The sequence below is a fragment of the Patella vulgata genome, chromosome 2, assembly GCF_932274485.2.
Source record: "Patella vulgata chromosome 2, xgPatVulg1.2, whole genome shotgun sequence".
In the NCBI taxonomy this organism is placed as follows: domain Eukaryota; kingdom Metazoa; phylum Mollusca; class Gastropoda; family Patellidae; genus Patella; species Patella vulgata.
In genome coordinates, this window is record NC_065880.2 from 84,957,579 (window position 1) to 84,983,286 (window position 25,708).

Genomic DNA, 25,708 nt, shown 5'->3' on the forward strand with positions numbered 1-25,708 from the left:
CGATTGGGTGCCTTTAGTTCACCAGGCAAACTTAATTTCTTTATTAATGCATGTACATGTAACATCTTGGGACTAATTAAACATATCCGGCAAAATGTAGTGAAACAGCTTTCGTTTAATTGCAAATGTTGTTTTTTAAACAGAATTGACACGGCCGTTCATATTTACGGTGCATTAGTCATGTGCGACCTATAAAGGTTCTCTACTTGCAATTTTAAATAGTGTAAGTCGCGTATTTTGATTGGCTGTTGTACACGACGTATATTTAGTACCGCATCCATGACGTTAAGACGTCAAATCTATTCCGCTTTAAAGTAGCTAAGTCTCTAACTCAATATCATCAAAAATCTTCGACATTGAAAACGCGAATTATTTGTCAATTCAAATCAACATTGGTCTTGTGATCTTACAGGGAAAAGATGGCCTTCTGATATCCAATATTCGTGTACCATAATGCATTTCAGCGCCATTTGGAACAAGGGACTCAAAGAACAGGGCTAGACATATTCCACAAGTCATGTCAAATGGTGACGCTATATTCTTATCTGGAGAGCATGCGCAATAAATACCATCGGTGTAGACTGGAAAAAAAAACAGACGCTAAAGATTGCCATTCACATGAGACTTCTGGCGTATTTCGCCGAACATAACTGATTAGAAATTGCAGTAAAAACAGAAATGATTGAATGTAAATCAGTTTATATACATTCATATTACATTATCATATGCGTTGCGACCCATTTTTGTCAATTTCTAGGTCCCAAATATTAGCGATTTAGCTCTTTTAAAGTGTCGGGCTAAGTCAGCTTTTAATGCCTCGATTTAAAAGAGATGATTTATACCCGGGTTATATGCTTAATTGTAGATGGATGTTGCATAAATGTAATAAATAACAATAATCAATCGTTATTTTGAAGAAAAAATTGACAGTTTTAAGTTTTGCTTATTGAATTACTATGTGATTCACATCGGGTTCTTCAAAAAGGGACTATATATTACCATCTCTTATCGCGAGACACGCAGAGTCAGGCGATGAGGTGTCTTATCTAACAACAATCTGGTTAAAACACAGATCCTATTTCGTTTCGTTTTTAAAGTTCAAAATTTCGTTTTACTTGTTTTTACTACACTTGGATCTGGAAGAGTTGTTATTTAACTCGTGTTCTGAATGGTGTCAGGGATAAGCCAATGAAACGGCCTGTTACGGCGAGCTTTAGGCGTGTTTTGCACGGAACTGTGGGTAATCCACTAGTAACATCAATGCTGATTGTTTAATCAAATGTCTGACGTCATAGGTCATAAGTCGGTCTTTTGACCCCTGACGTGACCCATGGCTATAACTTGTCGGATCTTCATGTAGCGTAGGCCATCGAAAGTATAAAAAACGAAACGAAATATAGATCTGTATTTTAATCAGATTGATCTAACAATTGGCTAACTAAAGTTTGGTTTCTTATTCACTAGGTTATACCTTTATAACCAACTGGTCCCGCATTCGCTCCCGGTGTTGGTCGTTGGTCGAGAAAAGTTCCTCGGAAATTTCCGGTGTGGTTTCCCCTTGACAGTGGTACCTGACACGGAACAGTATCTAGTTGTTCGGATGAGATGAAAAAACAAAGAACCTGTGTACACATTGACGTGACGTAAAAGAACCCTTGACGGTTGGAATTCAATATAAGAGTAGGCCGTAGTGCCGCTGTCCGGGCAAAATTTCCCTCATAGCACAATGTATGGTGTATGCCCATCTACATTAGCCCAGTCAGAGCAGAACAGTAGAACTTTAAACCCCATTTCATTTCATCTCACATCACTTTGGCTCTGTTACAAATCCTGCTTTTTGATTTTATGGAAGTTCTATGCCCGATAACCTATATTTCGAAGGTTAATGAACGTGTACTAAACAGGACAGGCAAGATGGATACCCAGCAATTCGTAACATATTCGAGAAGTAGACAAGGGTACCAAATACGGGCCAAATCCCCGTGTCCTTTATTGCGCTCCATACTTCTCAAAAAGGAAATTTAGTTTCCTGAATTTGTGTGCTACGTCATCGAAATGGAACGAAGTCGTTGTCTGCTCTTTGCCGTCGTTATGACACGTCATCTTACACTAGCACATGGTTCCCATCACCGCCTTCTGACCGCCAGGAATTATTAGTATCTATGGAAACCATATGTTGACCAGTCACCATGGTAATATCATCAAAAAGAAGTGTGTATTTGTGTTACGTTGACATTTAAAGACATATTTACCCCTCGATTTCTTCGGGTAGATTTTTTTTGTGATTTTAAGCACAGCGTGGATTTTCTTATCCTCCATTTTACTTTGACTTTGAATCATAATAAAATAACGGCTAAATCTATTTGTTAAGGCCAACTCAATTTTCGTCCAGATCGCTGAGATGTAAATAAGGTTAGGGCGCATGATTGTTGGCGAGATTGAAGGTTATCACCATAAGGGCATCACGGTGGCTAAGTGTGTAAGACGCCATCCCGTTAGCCTTGAGGTCGGATGTTCGATCCCTTCATTGGTTGAGAAAGTTCAGCCAGATTTTCCGGCGTGGTTCCCCCTTGTCAGTGATGCAGGACGGAGGGCAGAGCCTCGTCTAAGGATTTGGTCGTGCGCGGCAATGTCGGGCGAATCCCGACCCGCGAGCACCGTAGGTTCGAGCCGCGCGAACACCGCAGGTGAGACCCCACGCGGGGGATCGGGGGGGGGGGGGTCCCTGTCCCAGAAAATTTTGAAAATTGACTCCCAAAGCCTCGATTTCTGAGCACTTAAAAAATAGTTTCGGAGATTTGATACACTATTAGTTTTGGCATCTTGTTAAACCATGGATTGATTAATACCCTGTAAAATCGAGATCAAAACACTGCTGCGGCTGACCCGCAGACAGAAATATACCCATAAAACAATCAGAAAGACGATTTTGTAAACCTACGCACCATGATATAGTATTGACACATGGGAAAAACCTTGTCAGCGATTTTCAAAGATGGCCGCCAAACTGACATTTGGCAAAGTGACCCGGAAGTCAACCAATTTTGGACACTTTAGACCTAAGGCTAACTGAAAATCATAGTTAAACCAATTCATCAAATTGGTAATGAATATCTGCCTGTCACATGGACTAATGTATGTTGCCGCCCAATCTTCAACTTTTGGGCTCAGTAGGCGGCACAGTTTGGCCAGTGCGCCGCCGCCTAGTCACCGTGTTAAACGAGGCTCTGACGGAGGGCCTGATAAAGACAGCTGTCTAGTCGTTCGGGTGGGACGAAAACCGAGGTCCCGTGTACACATTGGCGTGCACGTGAAAGATCCCTTGACAGTTGGAATTCGATATAAGAGTAGGCCGTAGTGCCGCTGTCCGGGCAAAATTTCTCTCATAGCACACTGTATGGTGTATACCCGCCTTCATTAGCCCATGTCGGAGCAGTGTAGTTAGTGTTTTCAATTAAAATCGTCGATTTAGGACTTAAAATGTCGGTCAAGCAGCTTAGTGTGAACTTCTTCGTTTCATACTTGTCACTTCATTATAAAGCGGAAAATTTTATGTGGGAATTTCCATACGAGCCACAGTACCAGGGCCCTGTTTCTCGAAATCTTAACTAAAGATAAAATCCAAATTTTAGTAGATACTTCAATTTTGATTGGCTAAGTACTAAAATCAATCTAATATTATCCAATTAAATTACTAAAATTTGGATTTTATCTTAGTTAAAATTTCGTGAAACAGGTCCCACCAGTAGAATTAGGTCATCTGAATATGACGTATGTGATATGAATTAAATGAAATGAAATGGGGTTTAACATCCTACGATTCTGGTCCGACTGGGATAGTGAAGACGGGCATAGGGCCTACGTCTGATCCATACTTGGGCCCTGATTCACGAAATCTTAACTAAAGATAAAATCCAAATTTTAGTAGATACTAAAATCAATCTAATATTATCCAATCAAATTACTAAAATTTGGATTTTATCTTAGTTAAGTTTTCGTGAATAAGGGCCCCGATTGTCCGCGTTTAAACCAGAAACTGTAGTCGGGTTAGCGACGGCAGCGAAAGAAAAGAAATATAGGGTGTTCAGTTATTTGAACCTTTGCTACCAGTATTGGCTGTCGGTTGAAGTACATGGGGCAGTGTATGCTTACACTTCACAGATAACTTTATACCCTGTGTCAGAAAGACACGGTAACGTGACGGGTTCATGTACGTACAGCTGACGACAGTTTCGTATTCATCTTGGCTTTCTTGTAATTCGTGACGTTGATGAGAGGGGAGGGTGAATTAGGATGGGGGTGTCGCCCTGAAGGGCTGTGAAGCTCACGTTGACACTTTGTAATGTCGGTGTTGGTCTATTTTTGTGTAGCAGGGCCCTTATTCACGAAAACTTAAACTAAGATACAATCGAAATTTTAAGAAATACTGCAATTCGATTGGCTGACCAATATGAAAATTGGATATATGCAAATTGATTTTACTGGTCAACCAATCGAATTGCAGTATTTCTTAAAATTTCGATTGTATCTTAGTTTAAGTTTTCGTGAATAAGGGCCCTGTTAGTGCTGCACTGACTATTTACAATAAACCAGGGGTTAAGGCAATCTCCCAAACAGAGATAGCGAGACTTGTGTGAAGAGTGGGACTAAGGGAGACGGACGCAATGACGCGCTTTGCGTCATGTTTTAGAGGGTTTTGTGCCCCCTCGCAAATGGCAAAAAATCACGCGGATTCAATGCGGTTTTCAACATTATAGTCATAATCATAATGCTTAACCAGTATCAAATATATATCGTGGGTCAGATATGCTACAAAACAACTCTAGCATGCACCACACATATCCCAATATTACTCGGTGGCACTGGAAGGGACTGTCACCCCACCCCTGCACACCCATATAAATATTGTTGGGGGGGGGGGGGTCGGCCTGATTATGTTCCTCATACAAAAGCATGGGTCACCACGCCCCAATAAACAAATTCAAGATGACCTAACGCCAAATCAAAATTCGGTAAATATCTCACACAGCGATTCGCTCGTCGTTCTATTTATACTAACACCTATTTAAAACGCCGGCAGGAATTTGTCTGACAATGATATCACGCGCAAAATTGATGCAGTATAAGGGGAGATAACACATATTTTTAGTGTTGATTTTTATTTAAAACGCCGGCAGGAATTTGTCTGACAATGATATCACGCGCAAAATTGATGCAGTATAAGGGGAGATAACACATATTTTTAGTGTTGATTCTTAAAAAATATTAAAATGAAGTGAAATGGGGTTTAACTCCCTACTCTTCTGCTCCGACTGGGATACTGAAGACGGCCATACACCATAAATGGGCAGCGGCGCTGCGGCCTACTCTTATATCGAATTCCATCTGCCAAGGAATATAAAATATTAAAAGAAAATAGCCAAGGGGCCTGTTTCACGAAATTTTAACTAAGATAATATCCAAATTTTAGTAATTTGACTTTGACTGAATAATATTAGACTGATTTTAGTGCTTAGTCAATCAAAATTGAAGTATCTACTAAAATTTGGATTTTATCTTTAGTTAAAATTTCGTGAAACAGGATCCAGGTCTACATACACAACAACCACAAAATCAAACAACATACCCCCCCCCCCCCCCCCAAAAAAAAAAACAAAACAAAAAAACAACAAAAACATAACAAACAACAAAACAAAACAAAACAAAAAACCCGCTCTAAATTGTATAATAAACAAAACTAGCTATTACTGGGATCGAATCACAAGAACTATCAACCCCTCTACCTTCTTGGAGTGCTAACGGGGGCCCAGGTTGTTCCCCCCCCCCTCCATTTTTGACGTCCTGTTCGGACAAAACGCACTTTCCTGGACTCCAGAGAATTCAAAGCGCAATTTCCTAATCAAAACAGGACCTCATGTTTAAACACGCACACACCGACATCTGACTCAAAAGTCGCAGTGATATAGTAACACACAAAATTTTCAGACAATTTTAGTCTAAACGGAAAGAATTTTAAATTAACCGGTTTGGAAATCTGGGTTTTTTTGGGTTTTTTTTTTTAAATTTAAGTGGAATGTAGTCACCCCTTAAATTAAAATGACGTGATTTTATGTATTGGTACCAGGCATCGAACCAAGGGCAGATAACTCGTGTAGGATTAGTCCCCTGATTTACCAGGGAACTAGTTTTATTTTTGTTTATTCGATTTGTCTAGCTTGAACGATTGTTTCAGTGGCATTTAGTAACTGAACTGGGTAATGAAATGAAAAAAAATGGGGTTTAACGTTCTACTGTTCTGCTCCGGACTGGGTTAATGAAGACGGGCATACGCCATACAGTGTGCTATTCGGGGGAATTTTCCCCGGGCAGTGTCACTATTGACTACGCTTATATCGAATTCCAACTGCCAAGGGATCTTTTACGTGCACGCCAATATATCCACGGCACCTCGGAGTTTCATCTCACCCGAACGACTAGACAGCTGTCCTATTCAGGCCCTCCGCCCTGCATCCCGATGAACTTTCTCCGCCAATGCTGAACTGGGAATACACAGGACGCCATTAGAGACTTTTGGCAAGCGTAATTTCCTGGTCCGTATCGCGTATCCGTATGGATTTTGCGTGTGACGTCATCAATGTCTGTGTATTTCTCGTACGTGATACGGCACACGGATACGGCAGCACGTATGGAACGGCTTTCATACGGAAATGGTCCGTATAACACTGTCGTCTTTTTACCGTCTTTTTGCTACTATTAGACGCTGAAATGTTGCATCATAGCGTTTTTATGAATCTATGTGTATCCTAGAACACGAAGGTGTATATTTGATGTGATTTTAACAGTGATAACGACTGCAATTTAATCATTTTTTTTGATGGGGTTTTCTCGGAATGTTCATATTTTTCCCGCCTGTCTGCATACTGGTTGATCTACGGGCTAAACTTTCTGAAATGATACATTAGTGAAACCAAAAATTGCTAAAATCTGCCAAAACTCTAAAACTACATTGACGCAACGTATCACGTATACGATACGGATACGGGATACGGATGGGGAAAATCCACTTGCCAAAAGTCCCTATTGTTTATTACTGCACGACGTTTGTAGTATAGTAAGTGAATATCACTGCCCCTTTGCCCCGCTGCTCTGTAAAGAAATATAGAAGCAGTGGGGCAATACCTTAGTGCTATTTGAGCTCCAAATTAAGGTAGAAATCACAATTGAAGAGTCCAGGGGAAGAACGATCTAAGTCACATTTTTGTCTTTTCGCATAAAAGGCAAAACAGACTTTTGGACGAGAATGTTTGACACGAACAGAAAAACGAGTGGGTTTAATAACTACTTCAAAATGATGTTTAATACAAATCATAATTACCAGTACAACTGACATCAACTTTTCAGTACGATGGACTTGTATTGGTCATTGAGGCCATTTTAAAAGGGCCTTGGTTCGATGTGACACAGATCGTTTTTACCTGAAATAGATTGTTCCACGGAAAGCTTATACAATTTGCTACCAGATGGCGCCATTAACTGGGGTCTGTTGAAAAAGTGACTTAGATCGTTCTTCCCCTAGGCTCTTCAATTGTAACACAAAGCACAGGGCATTTTATCCCCAAACTCCTAGTTTCAACCATATATAGGCCCCCTTAGGCTTTGGCAAGCAATTTGACGAGATAAGTTTCGGGGAAATGTCGCCCAGAATAAAGAGAGAGAGAGAAATAGGGTTTAACGTCCACTCAACACAGACTAGGTCATTTCGGGACTAACATATGGTTAGGGGTCTTTAGCAGTGGGAGGAAACCGGAGGACCCGGAGAAAACCCACGAGGTTGGACAGGCAACCCTACTCCTTGTCACGTACAACCGGGGATACGAAACCACGCCAGTTGACTCAATGACAGGCCTCATGATACAGCGCGCGTGTGCTAACCATTCAGCCATCCAACCCCCCCGCTCAGAATAAATAATAATTGTATACCATATAGCCCCCACCCGTAAATTTGGAAATTGGACGTCCCCAAACTCGTTTTCCTGCTATTACTGCCCATGAGTAGAGCAACATGACAGTGGTCCACTCTTTACCGACCAGGGCCCTGTTTCTTTAAATTTTAACTAAAGATAAAATCCAAATTTTAGTACATACTTCAATTTTGATTGGCTAAGCACTAAAATCAATCCAATATTATCCAATCAAATTACTAAAATTTGGATTTTATCTTAGTTAAAATTTCGTGAAACAGGCCACTGATATCCAATCTATCTATTGTAGCCAATCTGATTAAAATACAGATGTACATTACATTTTGTTTTTTTTATACTTTCGACGGCCTACGTCACTACATGAAGATCTGACAAGATGTACTGAAAGGTCGTGTCAGGGGTCGTACGAGTGGCTTTTGACCCTATGACGCCAGCCATTGATTAATCAATCAGCGTTGACGTTTCTAGTGATTTACCCACAGTTCCGTGCATGGCACACCAGAAAGTCGCAGGAACAGATCGTTTCATTGGCTAATCCCTCACATCGTACAGAACACGTCAATGATAACAACTCTTCTAGATCTGGAAGAGTTGTTATATAACCTGCGTTCTGATTGAAGTGACGGATTAGTCAATGAAACAGTCTGTTATTGCGAGTTCTTGGCGTGCTGTGCATGGAACTGTGGGTATTCTACTAGAACCATCAACGCTGATTGTTTAATCAAATGTCTGACGTCATAGGTTCAAAAGCCGCTCGTATGACCCCTGATACGATCTCCCACTACAACCGGTCTGATCTCCATGTAGTGACGTAGGCCATCGAAAGTATAAAAAAAAAACCGAAATGTAATGTACATCCGGGTCCTGTTTCACGAAATCTTAACTAAAGATAAAATCCAAATTTGAGTAGATACTTCAATTTTGATTGGCTAAGCACTAAAATCAATCTAATATTATCCAATCAAATTACTAAAATTTGGATTTTATCTTAGTTAAAATTTCGTGAAACAAGCCCCAGTATTTTAATCAGATTTATAATGATCGATACCGGAAATATATTGCACAAAACAGAGCGGCTCCGGACAAAATGGTTTAATCCATTATCAATGCGATACAAAATTAATCCGGGGTCACGGTGGCATTGGCCGAGAAAGTTCATCCAGATTTTCCGGCGTGGTTCCCCCTTGTCAGTGATGCCGGACGGAGGGCCTGACAAGGACAGCTGTCTAGTCGTTCGGATGGGACGAAAAACCGGGATCCCGTGTACACATTGGCGTGCACGTAAAAGATCCCTTGGCAGTTGGAATTCGATAATATAAGAGTAGACCGTAGCGCCACTGCCCGGGCAAAATTTCCCTCATAGCACACTGTAGTATGCCCGTCTTCATTAGCCCAGTTGGGAGCAGAACAGTAGGATGTTAAACCCGATTTCTTTTTTTTCTTCTCCTACAAGTTCGATGTAGTAGGAGCGGCAACACCGCTGCCCGGGCAATACTTCCCTCATAGAACACTGCATGGCCCGTATAGATTAACCCTACATGCTCTGGTGTAGAAAAGCAGAATTTTATACTCCACCATTTCCTTTGAAGTAGTAAAGTTTTCTAATAAAAAATTTAATAACCACAAGTAAGCATTTTGAAAGTAATTTACTGTAGCCTAATTAGACAGAATTGTAATTAATACAGTATACTGTTCTGTTGAACAATCCACACGATCTAATTAAGCTACAATAAATTACTTTCAAAATGATCACTTGTAGTTATTAAATTTTTATTAGAAAACTTGACTACTTGTCTAACGACCCATACACATCATTAAAAGTTTGGTATATCTGTGCGATTACCGCGTTGTTCCGCCTGTTATAAATGTCTTTTGGAAGAAACGAAGGCGACTGAACGTCTGCTCAACTAAAATAGGTCTTCTTCCTAGCTACTTCAGTCAATTTTATATTTTGCTGTTAACGTTAGAAAGTGGAGGCGCTGGGAGGAGGTGTGTGTGTGTGTGTGTGTGTGTGTGTGTGAGTGTGGGTGTGGGTGTGTGTGTGTGTGTGGGGGGGGGGGCAACGCGCGCCTCGAGCATGGTCGGACCGAGGACTTCAAAGGCCGGTGACCTAGTGACGGGGCCCCTCCGATGCTCCGAGGGCCCTCCATCGGAAGTCCCTTGGGCCCCCTCAATCCATGGTGTGTCGCGATCGACATCCGAGAATTCGATGTAATCCGGTGATGCCGGCCACAGCTCCGCGGTCGGTTATCAGGGGCCCCCCACATTGTTCCGGGGGCCAGGGCCCCCACCATGGTTAATCCGGCGTTGGTGTGTGTGTGTGGGGGGGGGCTGTTTCAGCTTTCTGTTCCTTTATAAACCCATCACGGTAAATCTCTGAGCCCGGAATAACTTGCTGTCTGAATTTGGGGGCGGCTTTGGATATATACAGGAGAATTTGGGGTTATTCTTCTAAATGTTTTTCTTTAAACCTCTAACGGGTTATTTTTCCAAGGTAGGGTTTTTTCCCTTAAGGTTTTTCTTACGGGAATTCTTAGATATTCTCATTTTGCGTACATTTAAACCCTTGACAGAAAAACTTCGGCTTTTTCTTTTCCTCGGATTATTTTCTTCCGCCTTTCTCTCCCCAGCATAACCTCAGTCTCGCGCTGTATCCTGCATTGAACTGCTAGGTAAGGGGTTGTTTAATTTAATCTACTTTTACTTTAATTCCCAAACGTCAGGGGCTCATTAAGGTGTTCAAAAATTATTTGACTTTTCTTTTTCTTTTAATTTTGCCGGAGTCATCATCGTGGGTTCGATCCCGGTGTTGGCCGAGAAGGTTGATCTGGATTTTCCGGCGTGGTTTACCACGGTCAGTGGAGCAGGGCAGAGGGCTCGCCAAGGACAGCTGTCTAGTCGTTCGGATGGGCCACATAGGCGTGCACGCAAAAGATCCCTTGGCAGTTGGGATTCGATATAAGAGTAAGTCGTAGCGCCGCTGTCCAGGCAAAATTTCCCTCACAGCACACTGTGTGGCGTATTTCCGTCTTCATTTTTTTTTTTTTTTTATAAACAATATTTTATTCAGGATGTCTGAATGGGATTGGGGAACAAGCTCAGCCTATGTAAAACCCCTCTCTTTCATTAGCCCAGTTCGGAGCAGAATCCCCATTTCATTTCATTTCTTTTAATTTTGTAGGTGATGCAAGTCTGTGTGTACAGTGAGGGGAGGGGGTGACAGAATGGTTAGCACGTGCGCGCTGTATCTTAATGTCTGTTATTGAGTCAGATGGCGTGGTTTCGATTCCCCGGATGTACGTGACACGGAGTAGGGTCGCCTGTCCAATCTCGTGGGTTTGTCTGGGTCCTCCGGTTTTCTCCCACTGCTAAAGAACCCTACACGCAAGCGAATTATTGAAATAAAATTGAACCATGTGTTAGTCCTGAAATGATCTAGTTTGTGTCAAGTGGACGTTAAACCCCATCTCCCTCTCCCCGCCCCCCCCCCCTCTCTCTCTCCCCTCTCTCTCTCTCTCTCTCTCTCTCTATACAGTGATGGTCCATCGCTTTAAACGATGACCCCGTATAGCTAGGTGGGGTCGATATCATAGCAAGGCGGGGTATACATGTGAATGTTACAGTTAATTAAACTGTTAAATTATCCAAAATACCCACGTTTTTAACCCGTATTTTATTATAATACACTTCTAATAGTTTTCATATAAAACTGACGACTAAAGGCTAGGTCACACTAAAGACTATACATTCTCCATAGCCCGATTAAAACTCTTTGTGGCATATTTCTTGGGACCTAACAGGTCGAGCAAACTAGTATATAAAGGATAATGAAATTTCTTTGAAACTTGACACAGACGCCGAGCGAAGCGTTGTAAATTTTTTACTTTGAATATTAAATACACTTTAAGCATCTCAATGATCGGATGAAGTTCCGAATATGTTTTGTTTGAATCATATTTGAACCTTATTTACTATATCCTGAAATACCATGAATCTTTTTTGAAAAAAGGGGGAGGGGGAGGGGGCGTTGAATGTGACAAAAAACGGGTAATGTGTAATGGCCTTAAAAAGTCGAGTCGATAAAAATCGTATTGTGTTTGACAGAGATCGTCAAGAGAGAGAGAGGGGAGAGAGAGAGAGAGAGAGAGAGAGAGAGGGGTGTTAACGCCCACTCGACACAAGCTATGTCATTTCAGGACTAACATATGATTCAATTTTATTTCAACAATTCGCTTGCGCGTAGGGGTCTTTGGCAGTGGAGGGAAACCGGAAGACCCGGAGAAAACCCGCGAGGTTGGTCACGTAAATACCGGGGAATCGAAATCACGCCAGCTGACTCAATGACAGACCTAATGATACAGCGCGCACGCGCTAACCATTAGGCAATCTAACCCCCGAGATCATGCAGTGTGAACTGGGTCTTAGTTGTATTTAATGTGCAGTGGACTTAAAAATACGAATCGATAAAAATCGTATTAAGTCTGACAGAGATCGTGTAATGTAAACCGGGCCTTAGTTGTATTTAAAGTACAATATGAAGGTAAAGGTGTTAATGGGGGATTATTTATCGTTGTTATCTTGTCGTGGTTGTAATAAAATGGTCATTACAATATCTAAATGTTCTATCTATACATTCTCAATATCTCATATCATTGTATAATATCTTTATACAATGTACATTTATTAAACATGTCACAACACCCATGGGTGGGTCCAACCTCGGATGGCGGAGCTTCACATTTACTGGGACTGTGTGCTCTCCCGAAAGGTTCAAAAACTCATATAAAATGGACCATTTAATACCTTTCTCGTTATGAATATTTTGGGCGCTTCGAATAGTTTATTTTAAACGAGTTTTAATAATAAAAAAGACCCCCCCCCCCCGCCCCGCCCTCCTCCACTCGACTCGCCCCACCCATCCATCGGTGAGTAATAACCGTACTCTGCTGTCGTCATTCTCAAAGAATTGACACGGAGATTCAACAGAATTTATGGGTGGGTGTGGTCGAACATTATTTCCTGTGTTGCAGCATGATAAGGAAGAGAACTATTCTCAATCTCGTTAATACGTAAAGGAAATGAAATGGGGTTTAACTTCCTACTGTTCTGCTCCTATACTGGGCTAATGAAGACGGGCATATGCCATACAGTGTGCTATGAACGACATTTTGCCCGGGTGGCGGCACTATGGCTTATATTCTCATATCGAATTCCAACTGCCAAGGAATTTTTTACGTGCACGCCAATGTATACACGGGACCTCGGTTTCTCGTCGCATCCAAACGACTAGTCAGCTGTTCTTGTCAGGAGCCACGGTGGCTAAGTGGGTAAGACGCTGGCTCGCTAGTCTGTTCGATCCCTGCATTGGACGAGAAAGTTCATCGGGGCTTTCCGACGTGGCGCCCCTTTGTCAGTGGTGCAGGACGGAGGGTCTGACAAGGACAGCTGTCTATTCGTTCGGATGGGACAAAAAAACATCGGTCCCAGTCGGAGCAGAACAGTAGCACTGAGAGCAAACCGGAGATCTCAAACCTAGCGAGTCAGTGTCTTACTCACTAAGCCACCGCGGCCCCCACATTATAATAGTTACTAAATGTAAAAACGACACTGTTCACAATGCGAGCCTATGAACATGCATGCCAGAAACTTCTAAATCTTTTATAAATGAGGGAAATTTTGCCCTGGCAGTGACAGTACGACCTACTCTTATATCGAATTCCAACTGTCATGGGTTCTTTAACATCTACGAAAATGTGTACACGCAACCTTGGTTTTTCGCCCCATCCGAACGACTATACGTTAATTGTTTTTGATAATAAGGTGAGTCTAGGGTTATTTATAATAATAGTCCTTTCATAAATGAAGTAAGGGTTTGTTCCATCCGAGCTTTTAGTTCTCTCCTTGCCACTGTCAAGGAACTTTCTGGAACCCGGGGCATAGCACAGCAACACATTCGCTGACCATTTGGGTCCCGGATTAGGATGATCGTGCAGCCCCTAAACATGAAAAATAAACCCCTTTTAGATTTTGTGAATCTAATATTTAGCCGACAGCTTATCGCATATCTACACATACGTTTAATCGCAGCAAACACGCAAAACACACTTAAACAAACGTAACTTGTCCATCAAAAATTCTCTAACAGATAAAACGCACTGTAGGTCAAAGGTCACGGGAGATTAAAACCTGAGATTTAACCCCCCTCGAGTTTAATGTTTTGATCACGTGCCAGCGCTATGAACCAATAGCGAAACATTTGACAAAAGAGTAGGCAGTAAGAACGTGCTGATGAGTTATAATACGAGGGTATATCGAATAACGTGCGATACTTCTGACAGTATTAACTGCTAAATCCCGTTATATTCCCGTTAACTTCTACCACGTGGTGTTTGACGCGCCAAAAAGGATAACGCACGTGCCGTTTGGCGCCCACTCGTAGGTAGTAAATGTGGTTTTGTTCAAGGTTGGCTGTTTATATATTATAAATACAAGGGTTTTTATATGATATCTCAGTGTAGAGAGCGAGTGGACTAGTAAGCATGTATGAGATCAACTCGAGATCTCTCTCGCTAAACTAAATTCAACATTGAGTGCTACAATCCTGCCGTGTGTGTATAAAAAGGCTAGTATGTGTAGCTTGTTGGAAATCCATGGAATATCATGCCACAAATATAGCACATAGTCTGCGAACACCACGCTTTATGGAGACGAATTGTTTTGACTTGCTAGACTGACAGCTAGGAGACCCACATGCCGTAACCTGGATTCGATGTTTACATTTTTGAAAGTGGGCGGGGTATTTAGTATTAGGTAAAACCGCGACCTAGCTGTATTTATATATATATATATATCTATACATGAAACGTGTTGAACGGTGTGATACACTGTAAGTTTCAACCGTCGAGTTTTGCAATTATTGATTGCATTATAAGCGGCGAGGAAGTGTTCACAGAAACGTAGCCTATTTGGCTGATATCGCCTATCCAGTTAAAATACGCTACTGTTGTAGTAGTTGAATATTACACACGTGTTGTCATTTCTCAGTCATTCGTCAAACTGGATTCCAACCGAGAAACACTTCCTTCTGTTGGCCCCAGACCTACCCAGAGACCGGCGACATGGGCAAGACGTAAACGTAGTCACGGAAAGATGTTGACAACACCACCCCCGGGAGAGGGGGAGACGGATCTACCCCCCGAAGTTCGAGAGGAGTATGAAGGAATGGAAAAATGGTTAGACGAACATCCGGAATATGTTCATGATTATTTTGCTAGGAAAGCGCAACAGAGTATGGTGGACGGATGGTTGATTTCTCATGCGATATCGTCGTCCGGTCTTCAGTCGGACCCTAGTTTGACATCGTCCAGCAGTTCCAACTCTAAACCCAGTTCGGGGGCTAACACCCCAGTGAGAAAAATATCGGCCCAGGAATTCGACAAGGGAGGGATTCTAAAACCAATTATTTCAACCGTTGACGGTACCCCGACTTTTTTAGATCCGATACCATCGAATTCCGGTCAAACGAAATCCCATCGTAAGTCAAAAAGCGAATTAAAGGCACTGGATGAGAAGGAACTCATGTATGAATTAGTGATTGATATTTGCAACGATTTAGATCTACGGAGTCTTTGTTACAAAATCCTTTTAAATCTGTCAATTGTGCTTAATGCAGATAGGTGTTCTTTGTTTCTTGTCCAAGGGAAAGGGACGAATGAAAAATGGCTAGTGTCGCAACTTTTTGACGTTAGCTGTGATTCGACTTACGAAGAAATTTGTGAGCGTGAGGAGGAGATTAGGATACCGATGGGGACGGGGATCGCTGGTTATGTGGCGCAAACAGGAGAGGTAGTCAATATCCCAGATGCCTATCAGGTAAGTCATTTTATTTATCCTTTCTTCTGTCATTCCTATATAAAGATTCTCAACCATGCCTTTCTGTATAGAGAGGGAATATGGGACTGTGATCCTGTATTAATAGTTTATCACCTTTATTTTATTTATCCTTTCTTCTGTCATTCATGCATTTAGATTCTCAACCATTCCTTTCTAGATATAGAGAGGGAATATTATTTATATTTTATCACCTCCATTTTTTTTTTGCAGTTTTGTTATTTATTCTTTTTTTTTTTGAATCAGTAATTTTTAAAAGATGTTATATATTTATTCAGATTTTTTCTTTTTGAAAAATCATTCTTCCATCAACATTTCTCCATTCATCACTTCTCCTTGTAATTCTCTATTTTCCATTGAATTGATTAATTGTGAATTATGTAGACATTTATTCAGTTATTCATTCATTCAGTTAGTTAGTTATTCATTCATTCATTCACTCACTCATTCATTCAGTTAGTGTATAATTCATTCATTATTTGTAGAACATGTTTCAACCCATTCTAGTGAAGTATACATGGATTATGTACTTTTCATTCATTCATTCATTCATTCATTAAAAATATATTAGTTGTAGAACATGTTTCAGCCCATAATTTATACATGCATTAAATTATGTATTTTCCATTCATTCATCATTCATCATTCATTCATTCATTCATTCATTGATATTTGTAAAACCCGTTCTAGCCCATTCTAGTGAAGGACACATGCATTAAATTATGTACTTTTCATTCATCCATCCATCCATCAGTCATTCATTCATTTATTTGTTCATTTGAAGATATGCAGTATACATTCACTGAATTAATTATATACTTTTAATCATTACATATGTGCAAGTATTTTACTATAAGTGTTTTTAATCATAACATATTTAGTCAAAATTCGTATTTTGATGGTAATATTTACCTATTTATTGATTCATTTATTCATTTATTTGTTCATTTGTAGATATGCAGTATACATTCACTGAATTAATTATATGCTTTAAATGGTTACATATTTGCAAATATTATACTATAAATGTTTTTAATCATAACATATTTAGTTGAAATTCACATTTTGATGACTCCACATGTAATATTTACTTATTAAAGTGATCCAATATTTCCTCACATAAACAAACAAACTATATGATTACATGTACATTATGATAACATACACACATGTTATTTTTCATTTTAAAGCCCCTGTGTGGTATTTATAATTTATTTTTAATCTACTGTCAATATTCCTTATTTACATAAATAGTATATTATTAATTATCTCTGCCTTTATATATCGATAAGTAGGGTAATATTTAAAGTACAGCTAAAGTTTGTTAGATGTGTGAACTTCTCAAAAGTTAAGTGTTATCAATCTAAACAGCTTTTATCAGCACTGGGAATTATAGCTAAAGTTTGTTAGCTGTGTGAACTTCTCAAAAGTGAAGTGTTATCAAGCTTAACAAAGTAGAGGTTTTTTCAAGCACTGGAAATTACAGCTAAAATTTGTTAGCTATGCGAACTACTCAAAAGAGAAATTTTATCAAGCCTAATAAATTACAGCTAAAGTTTGTTAGCTATGCGAACTCCACAAAAGAGCGATTTTATCAAGCCTAATAAACTATAGCTAAAGCTTGTTAGCTATGTGAACTCCTCAAAAGTGAAGTGCTATCAAGCCTAATAAGCTAAAGTTTGTTAGCTATGCAAACTCCTCAAAAGCCTAATAATGTACAGTTGAAGTTTTATCAAGTCTTATAAAGTGCAATTGTTATTAGCATTGAGAACCTTGGCAAAAGTGAAATGTTATCAAGCCTAACAAAGAATAGCAAAAGTTTGTTTCCTATGTTAATTCCTCAAATAAGAAATTTTATCAAGTCTAATAAAGTACAGCTAAAGTTTGTCAACTGAGCAATTTCCTCAAATAAGAAATATTATCAAGCCTAATTGTGCATGGGAGCTGAATGGTGTGTGATACTTTGAATCTGGATCTAAAAGCGAGACCGACAGGCCGACCGATTGGGGTTTAATCTCCACTAGAAACTATCTTTATCTTTTGAGACTTACACAAGGTGGTATATTCAGTGACTCAACTGCTGGTTTACGAGCCACAGCTGGGGAGAAAGGGAGATGGTAATGGGCGTCCTCGCTGAAAGAATTCCCACCAGGCGTCGCTAGTAAAAACTCGGTTCCATGTGACCTTATCGATGGTAAGAGAAGCGTATTCCGAAGTATTGGGATTAAATTCCATATTAACGACAAAAACTAACATTTGTCAAACATCAGTTTGTAATGAATGAACAGGACAACAATGCTGTAAAGTAAACGATGAGGTCATGATGTCACCTATAAATTATGCCTCTTTATCTCTAGTGAGGAGGAGGGGTTTAATGGCTGAATGGTTAGCACGCGCGTGCTGTATCATACGGTCTGTCATTGAGTCAACTGGCGGGGTTTCAATTCCTCAGTTGTACGTGACAAGGAGTAGGGTCGCCTGTCAAACCTCGTGGGTTTTCTCCGGGTCCTCAGGTTTTCTCCCACGGTTAAATACCCCTACGTTATATGTTAGTCCCGAAATTACCTAGTTTGTGTCGAGTGGACGTTAAACCCCATTTCTCTCTCTCTCTCTCTCTCTCTCTAGTGAAGACGCCTATTAGTGAACTATTACACATTGTCAACCACTGTGCCTGCCATTGCTATTCCAGTGCATGCATTTACTTACATCTTAACAGCTGTTAAAAACAGCCCTCAACCATTTATCTGTTTGCAGAATGTACTCGGGAAGTATTTTGATATATGAACTGTTTTTGGCTACTAACATATTTATCCTGGTAATTTGAAAATATTTTTCTTGGTAGTTGAAACAGGTTTGAAAATGGTTGGTTGGATTGTCGATATCTTTAATTATACATGTGGAACCCTTTAATGATTCCAATGTTGATATAACTACAAATGAGAAAATCTGGAATAATTTAGTTTATAGCTGGGGGGCTGGGTGGCCGAATGGTTAAACATACATTATGCAAGAGCTAAATCTGCCCATTGCAGGTCTTTCTTTAGGCCTGAAATGTTATCTAAATTATTAATTAGACCTTAATTAACCTATCCAGGCCATAATCAACTCTAGATGGCAGCGCTAGCCTGCGATCTTTAGTGGATTGTGGGCCGTTTTACTGCATAACTTTCCTTCTCGATTTAACAATTAAATGGATAATCGAGACTATGCTGTTCATTGTACTGACTTTAGTAATGATGACCGAGGCTAGGGGAAATTTCAGTCGCTTAGTTCTCGGTTCATAGTTGATCAATTTGAATGAAATTTTCAGCAAATTACCTTTACATTATCTAGTTTTTAACTATTATAGTGAGAACTGCCAACTCGTTACCGAATCTCCCATAATGTATCTTTAACATGTGCACGTGGCATCATAAGTCATTGAGTCAAGTGGCATGGATTTGATTCCCATGTCGCTTGTACGTGACAAGGAATAGGGTCGCCTGTCCAACCTCTTGGGTTTTTTCCAGGTCCTCCGGTTTCCTCCCACTGCTAAAGACCCCTACGCACCAGCGAATTAATGAAAAGAAATTAAACTGTGTGTTAGTCCCGAAATGACCTGGATTGTGTATGTATTAAAGGGCCGTGGATCGGGATACACTGTATACAGCTCATACTAAACTTACGTTGTCTGTCTACTGTTAGCTCCGCTTGAGAACAGACACTAAGAGACGATTTTAGAAGAAAACACTAATTTCGAGAATTTTGAGAACTATATATTCTGTGTTCATTTAATAAAATTGAAAAGGTAAACCAGATTAGAACCACATTACAAAACAGCATACGTTGGATATGGCAGCCATTTATCGCAGAGACCTATTCTCGAAGTATGAAGCAGACATATCTCTGCTAGTTAGTCCTGAAATAATCTAGTTTGTGTCGAGTGGACTTAAACCCCCCCCTCCCTCTCTCTCTCTCTCTCTCTCTCTCTCTCCCCTTGATTTAATAATTAATTACTTAGGTTTTTTTTTCTTATATAAAAATGTTAAATAATGAAGTTTTAGTATATTTTAGCACAGATTAAGACGTGGGAAATTAGACATTGTCTGGAGAATGAAAATGACAAATAGGTAAAATTCTCCACCTACACCCAGTATTAAAATACCAAATACATGTAAATGATCTACTTTCTTGTACAACCCAATGTTTACATTTTACAAACTGTGTTGACAACTAAACAGTTGAAATAGTAGAACATGTAATGAAGGGTCAACAGGTTCAAGTTTTATGAGGAAATCCGCAGCAAGTCCTTGAGTCACAAAATTTAACAATTAAATCTTAAAGGCACAGTTAGACCTTTTTGATGGTGTTTAAAATGAAGTGTTGACGAGGGTTGATTAATTAGTGAATTGGACAATATTTATTTGTTTACATTTAAATGTACCCTCTCCACAGCCCACTTAAAAAATATCAATTGATTTTATTTTATCCACTCATAAAAAAAAAAAATTTGTCTAGACCAAATAATAACAAAATAATTTCTGAAAGTATTTAAACCGAATAATAACAAAATAATCACTGAAAGTATTTAAAAACCGAATAATAACAAAACAGACACTGAAAGTATTTAATCACTGAAAGTATTTAAACCAAATGATAACAAAATAATTACTGAAAGTATTTAAACCGAATAATAACAAAATATTCACTAAAGGTGTTTAAACCGAATAATAACAAAACAGACACTGAAAGTATTTAATCACTGAAGGTATTTAAACCAAATGATAACAAAATATTCACTGAAAGTATTTAAACCAAATAATAACAAAATATTCACTAAAAGTATTTAAACCAAATGATAACAAAATAATCACGGAAAGTATTTAAACCAAATAATAACAAAATATTCACTAAAAGTATTTAAACCAAATGATAACAAAATAATCACAGAAAGTATTTAAACCAAATAATAACAAAATATTCACTAAAAGTATTTAAACCAAATGATAACAAAATAATCACGGAAAGTATTTAAACCAAATAATAACAAAATAATAACAAAATAATCACGGAAAGTATTTAAACCAAATAATAACAAAATATTCACTAAAAGTATTTAAACCAAATGATAACAAAATAATCACAGAAAGTATTTAAACCAAATAATAACAAAATATTCACTAAAAGTATTTAAACCAAATGATAACAAAATAATCACAGAAAGTATTTAAACCAAATAATAACAAAATATTCACTAAAGTATTTAAACCAAATGATCACGGAAAGTATTTAAACCAAATAATAACAAAATATTCACTAAAAGTATTTAAACCAAATGATAACAAAATAATCACGGAAAGTATTTAAACCAAATGATAACAAAATAATCACGGAAAGTATTTAAACCAATGTCAGATTAACCAGTAGGTAAAAATAAGGTGCATGCCTTAGCGCTAGTCATAAATCCAGGCCCCAAGTTCACAAAGCATTCTCAGACTTAAGTTGAGAATTTACTCAATTTTAAATCTTTGATCCAGAAACACAAAACTTTGCACATAGTTTCTTATGGATGTATTTGATACATTTAAGCCACAAAGCTTTATAAAGGGCTATATTTTAGGCTATATTTTAGTTAAAATAATTGAGAACAATTTTGAGTAAATTCTTAACTTAATTCTGGGAATGCTTTGTGAACTCGGGGCCAGGCCACAGAAAATAGAGTAAAAAAACTTGTAATCTTGCTATTGTAATCTTATACATGTAGTAATTACAATACTGTCAAAAAAAAATTGGTTCCAACTTTTTTTGTAATAAATTTTCTTTTGTTAGATTTAACTTTCTTCCTTTTATCGGAAGAGAAATGGGGTTAAACCTCCACTTGACTCAAACTAGTCATTTCGGGACTAACATATGGTTCAATTATATTTCCATAATTCGCTTGGGTGTAAGGGTCTTTTAGCAGTGGGAGGAAATAAAATTGAACCATATGTCAACCCTGAAATAACCTACATGTAGTTTGTGTCAGGAGCACTCTCTCTCTCTCTCTTTATCTCTCTCTCTCTCTCTCTCTCTCTCTAATTTCCATTGAATTGTGTGTATCCTGTGTATTTTCCCAGTCTAATTGTATGTAAGTACTTAAAGTATGAATAATAAATGTGATGGTTATATCACGAGGATGTAAATGGTTAATTCCGCTGATTAATATTACTGTCTATGTAACTGACTATTATTCATTCAGGAAGTTCGTATACAAGTCACTGACAACCCAGTATTCCCTGGAAAACCCCAAATAATTTCTGTAAATATTGACGCACTTGTCAGACATCAAACCTAGCTGACCCTTAATGGGCAAGAAATCCGCAAGACACGCCTTTGAATTCCTTTTAATTAGTTCCTGCTCGGCATCCTGCATCACTCCCCAGGATTATGTGGCTGCAGGGGCGTATGGATTTCATATACTGTGGGTCAGATATGCTACAAATCGACTATAAAACCAAAATTTCTGGACACCAAGGGATAGATTCCCCATCCTCAAACCCTGACCACCCCTAATAATAGAAATATTGGGCCTACCAATGAAAAAAACGTGAAATAGCTGGATGGGATGGGAAACCGAAACGACGCCAGTTGATTCAATGACAGACCTTATGATCCAACGCGCACGCGCTAACCATCCAACCCTCCCCGCTCCCGCCCATGTAAAAGACACCTTGAAAGTCGATCTTATTAAAACACAGATCCTATTTCAATTCGTTTTTTATAGTTAAAAATTTCATTTTACTTGTCTTCACTACACTAGTAAGGCCATCAAAGGTATAAAAAGAAAAACGAAAGGAAATAGGATCTGTGTTTTAATCAGAATGTTTGACAGCCTGTCTAAGCAAAATTTCCTTAATACTCATTGAATGGTGTGAGCAGAGAGATAGAGAGAGAAATGGGGTTTAACGTCCACTCGACACAAACTAGGTCATTTCGGGACTAACATAATATGCTTTTAATTTTATTTCAATAATTCGCTTGCGCGTAGGGGTCTTTAGCAGTGGGAGGAAACCGGAGGACCTGAAGAAAACCCACGAGGTTGGACAGGCAACCCTTGTCGCGTACAACCAAGGATTCGAAACTACGCCAGTTGACTCAATGACAGGCCTTATGATGCATCGCGCACATGCTAATCATTCGTCCATCCCCCCCCCCACCCCCCCCCCACCCCATGGTGTGAACAGAAAGTAGGAAATTAAACAAATGAAATGAAATGAAATGGGGTTTAACATCCTTCTGTTCTGGGCTAATGAAGACTGGCATACGCCATACAATGTATTATGATGGAACTTTTGCCCGGGCAGCGGCACTATGGCCTACTCCAATTACCAAGGGATGTTTAACATGCATGCCAATGTATCATTTTATCATCCCATCCGAACAACTAGACAGCTGTCCTTGTCAGGCCCTCCGTCCTGCACCACTAACAAGGGAAAACCACATTTGAAAGGAAATTAAACAGCATTTCATTGCCATAAACCTCTACTGAATGAGCGAAACAGAATTCCCACAATCAGGTCACTAGGAAGTATATTTAAATTTGAGATAGAACAATCTAGATATCCTGCTAAATCTATTTGTTAAGGCCAGCTCAATTTTTGTCAAGGTTGTTGAGATGTAAATAAGGTTAGGGCACGTGATTGTTGGTGAGATTGTAGGTTAGGGTTAGGGTAAGCATTGGGGCTAGGTCCAGGGTTAGGGTTGGGATCAGCGCAAGCCCTGTTTATAGACATCTTGTGACCTATGATGAAAAATTGAGCTGGCCTTATCATTTAGCACTGACCCTAGACATCCCCAGATATATAAATAGCACAATTGCTCATCATATAGCATCTGATACTGGATTGAATGATAAACCAAGAAATGATCGTTGACAATTATTGTGGTCCAGATCATATCTATCTGAAAGAGACTGGTTACAATGGTGAGTCTTTCCTTCCTAGTTTCAGAAACTTTTTGTAGTAAGACATTGTTTATATAAATAACATTGTTCGACTTTCAGGGAATGTAGCTCGTCAACGTGTGAGATTTCTCCAGGTCCTCCGGTTTCCTCTCAATGCTAAAGACCCCTATGCGCAAGCGAATTATTGAAATAAGATTGAACCATATGTCAGTCCTGAAATGACATAGTTTTGTGTCAAGTAAGTGGACCAGTGGACATTAAGCTCCCTCCCTCTCTCTCTCTCTCTCTCTCTCTCTCAGTGAATAAAACTGGTTAATTCTGTGTTGTATAGGTTGTAACAATTGCGATAAAGCCACATATATTTGGCGTCGAGAGTAGTGAAGCTTAAAATATTTTTGATTTTTGACTATGCTCTTGCTAAATTATCAAAAAAAGCAATTGGGCCATCGAATTATAACAGTTTCAGTCAACATAAACTTTTTTTTAAAAATATTTATTTAGTTTGGTTCGTTTCAAGATGACTGAAGTATTGGATGCAACCTCTAGAATACAGAATTTTCCAAACATTTCCCAGGAACAGAAAACATCCCCCCTCCCCCTCGCCAACTCACTCAAAAAATATTTCCTGTGCCACTGGATGCCTGTAAGATTATGTTATAAGTTATACAGAATTTTCCATACATTTCCCAGGGACAGAAAACATCCCCCCTCCCCCCACCAACTCACTCAAAATATATTTCCTGTGCCACTGGATGTCTGTAAGATTATACTATAAGTTTATTTGATATTTAAATGTATGGACTTTTATCCACTTAAAGCATGAAACCAAAACTACTTGTAACACTTATAACTAGTGAATGGGTTAATATTATTATGAATTATTCATTAAGTACTTCTCCATTATTGCATAATATAACAGTTTACATGAATCAACATGTTCTGGTATTAATTGAATATTTTATAACAATAATCAGAGGAGAGAAACACCTACGCTTAATATACGTAAATGTGCGGCACTTACCCTTGTCATCAGGCATATACATAGTTAAAGGGAGAAATAACAAAGGTTTAAACATATTTTGCTAACACGTCGTCTCTTCAATGATTGTTGAAATTTAAACATACGTTATGCAAGAGCTAAATCTGTCTATTGCAGGTCTTTCTTTAGGCCTGAAAGGTTATCTAAATTATTAATTAGACATTAATTAACCTGTTCAGACCATAATCAACACTAGATGGCTTCGATAGCCTGTGATCTTTAGTGTATTATGAGCCGATTTACTGCATAACTTTCCTTCACGATTTAACGATTAAATGGATAACCGAGACTATGCTGTTTATCATACTGACTTTAGTAATGATGATCGAGGCTAGGCGGAAATTTCAAATGCTTAAGTCTCGGTTCAGAGTGGATCAATTTGAATGAAATTTTCTGCAAATTGCCTTTACATTATCTAGTTTTTAACTATTATAGTGAGAACTGCCAACTTGTTATCGAATCTCCCATAATGTATCTTTAAAGGGTTTGTGGTTAAAGGGCCTGTATGTGGTTAAAAGGAGAAGTAAAATGGTTAAACGTGTCACATTAACCCTTAGTTATCACTTCAATACATGGTTAAAGGGTCTGTATATGGTTAAATGGTCTGTATGTGGTTAAAGGAAGAAGTATAACAAAGTATAAATGTGCCACACTAACCCTTTGTTATCTCTATTTTTTATATTTAAACCCCATGAAATTTGACATGTTAAATATATGACATTTACTGCAGTATTTTGTTTTATAAGCTTTCATTGGCTAGTACACAGACTCGTCAGCCAATCCGACAGTTACGACAAAAATAATTGCTCATGAATGCCATTGAGAGAGGTTGAGTTACGGGTACCCTTGTAATTGGAAAATGCAAGTAATGCAGTT

At 38.9% G+C, this 25,708-nt stretch overlaps 1 protein-coding gene across 1 annotated transcript in view; it reads left to right on the plus strand.

Annotated features, from left to right (window-relative positions):
* Positions 1-14,258: 14,258 nt before the first annotated feature.
* The window catches only part of LOC126812089 (dual 3',5'-cyclic-AMP and -GMP phosphodiesterase 11), a gene marked incomplete at its 3' end in the record, with an annotated part of 99,033 nt that continues 87,583 nt past the window's right edge, over positions 14,259-25,708 (plus strand). Inside the window, exon 1 of the mRNA XM_050538300.2 lies at positions 14,259-15,854. Coding sequence (XP_050394257.2) covers positions 15,132-15,854 — 723 coding nt within the window. The remainder of the gene's footprint in view (positions 15,855-25,708) is intronic.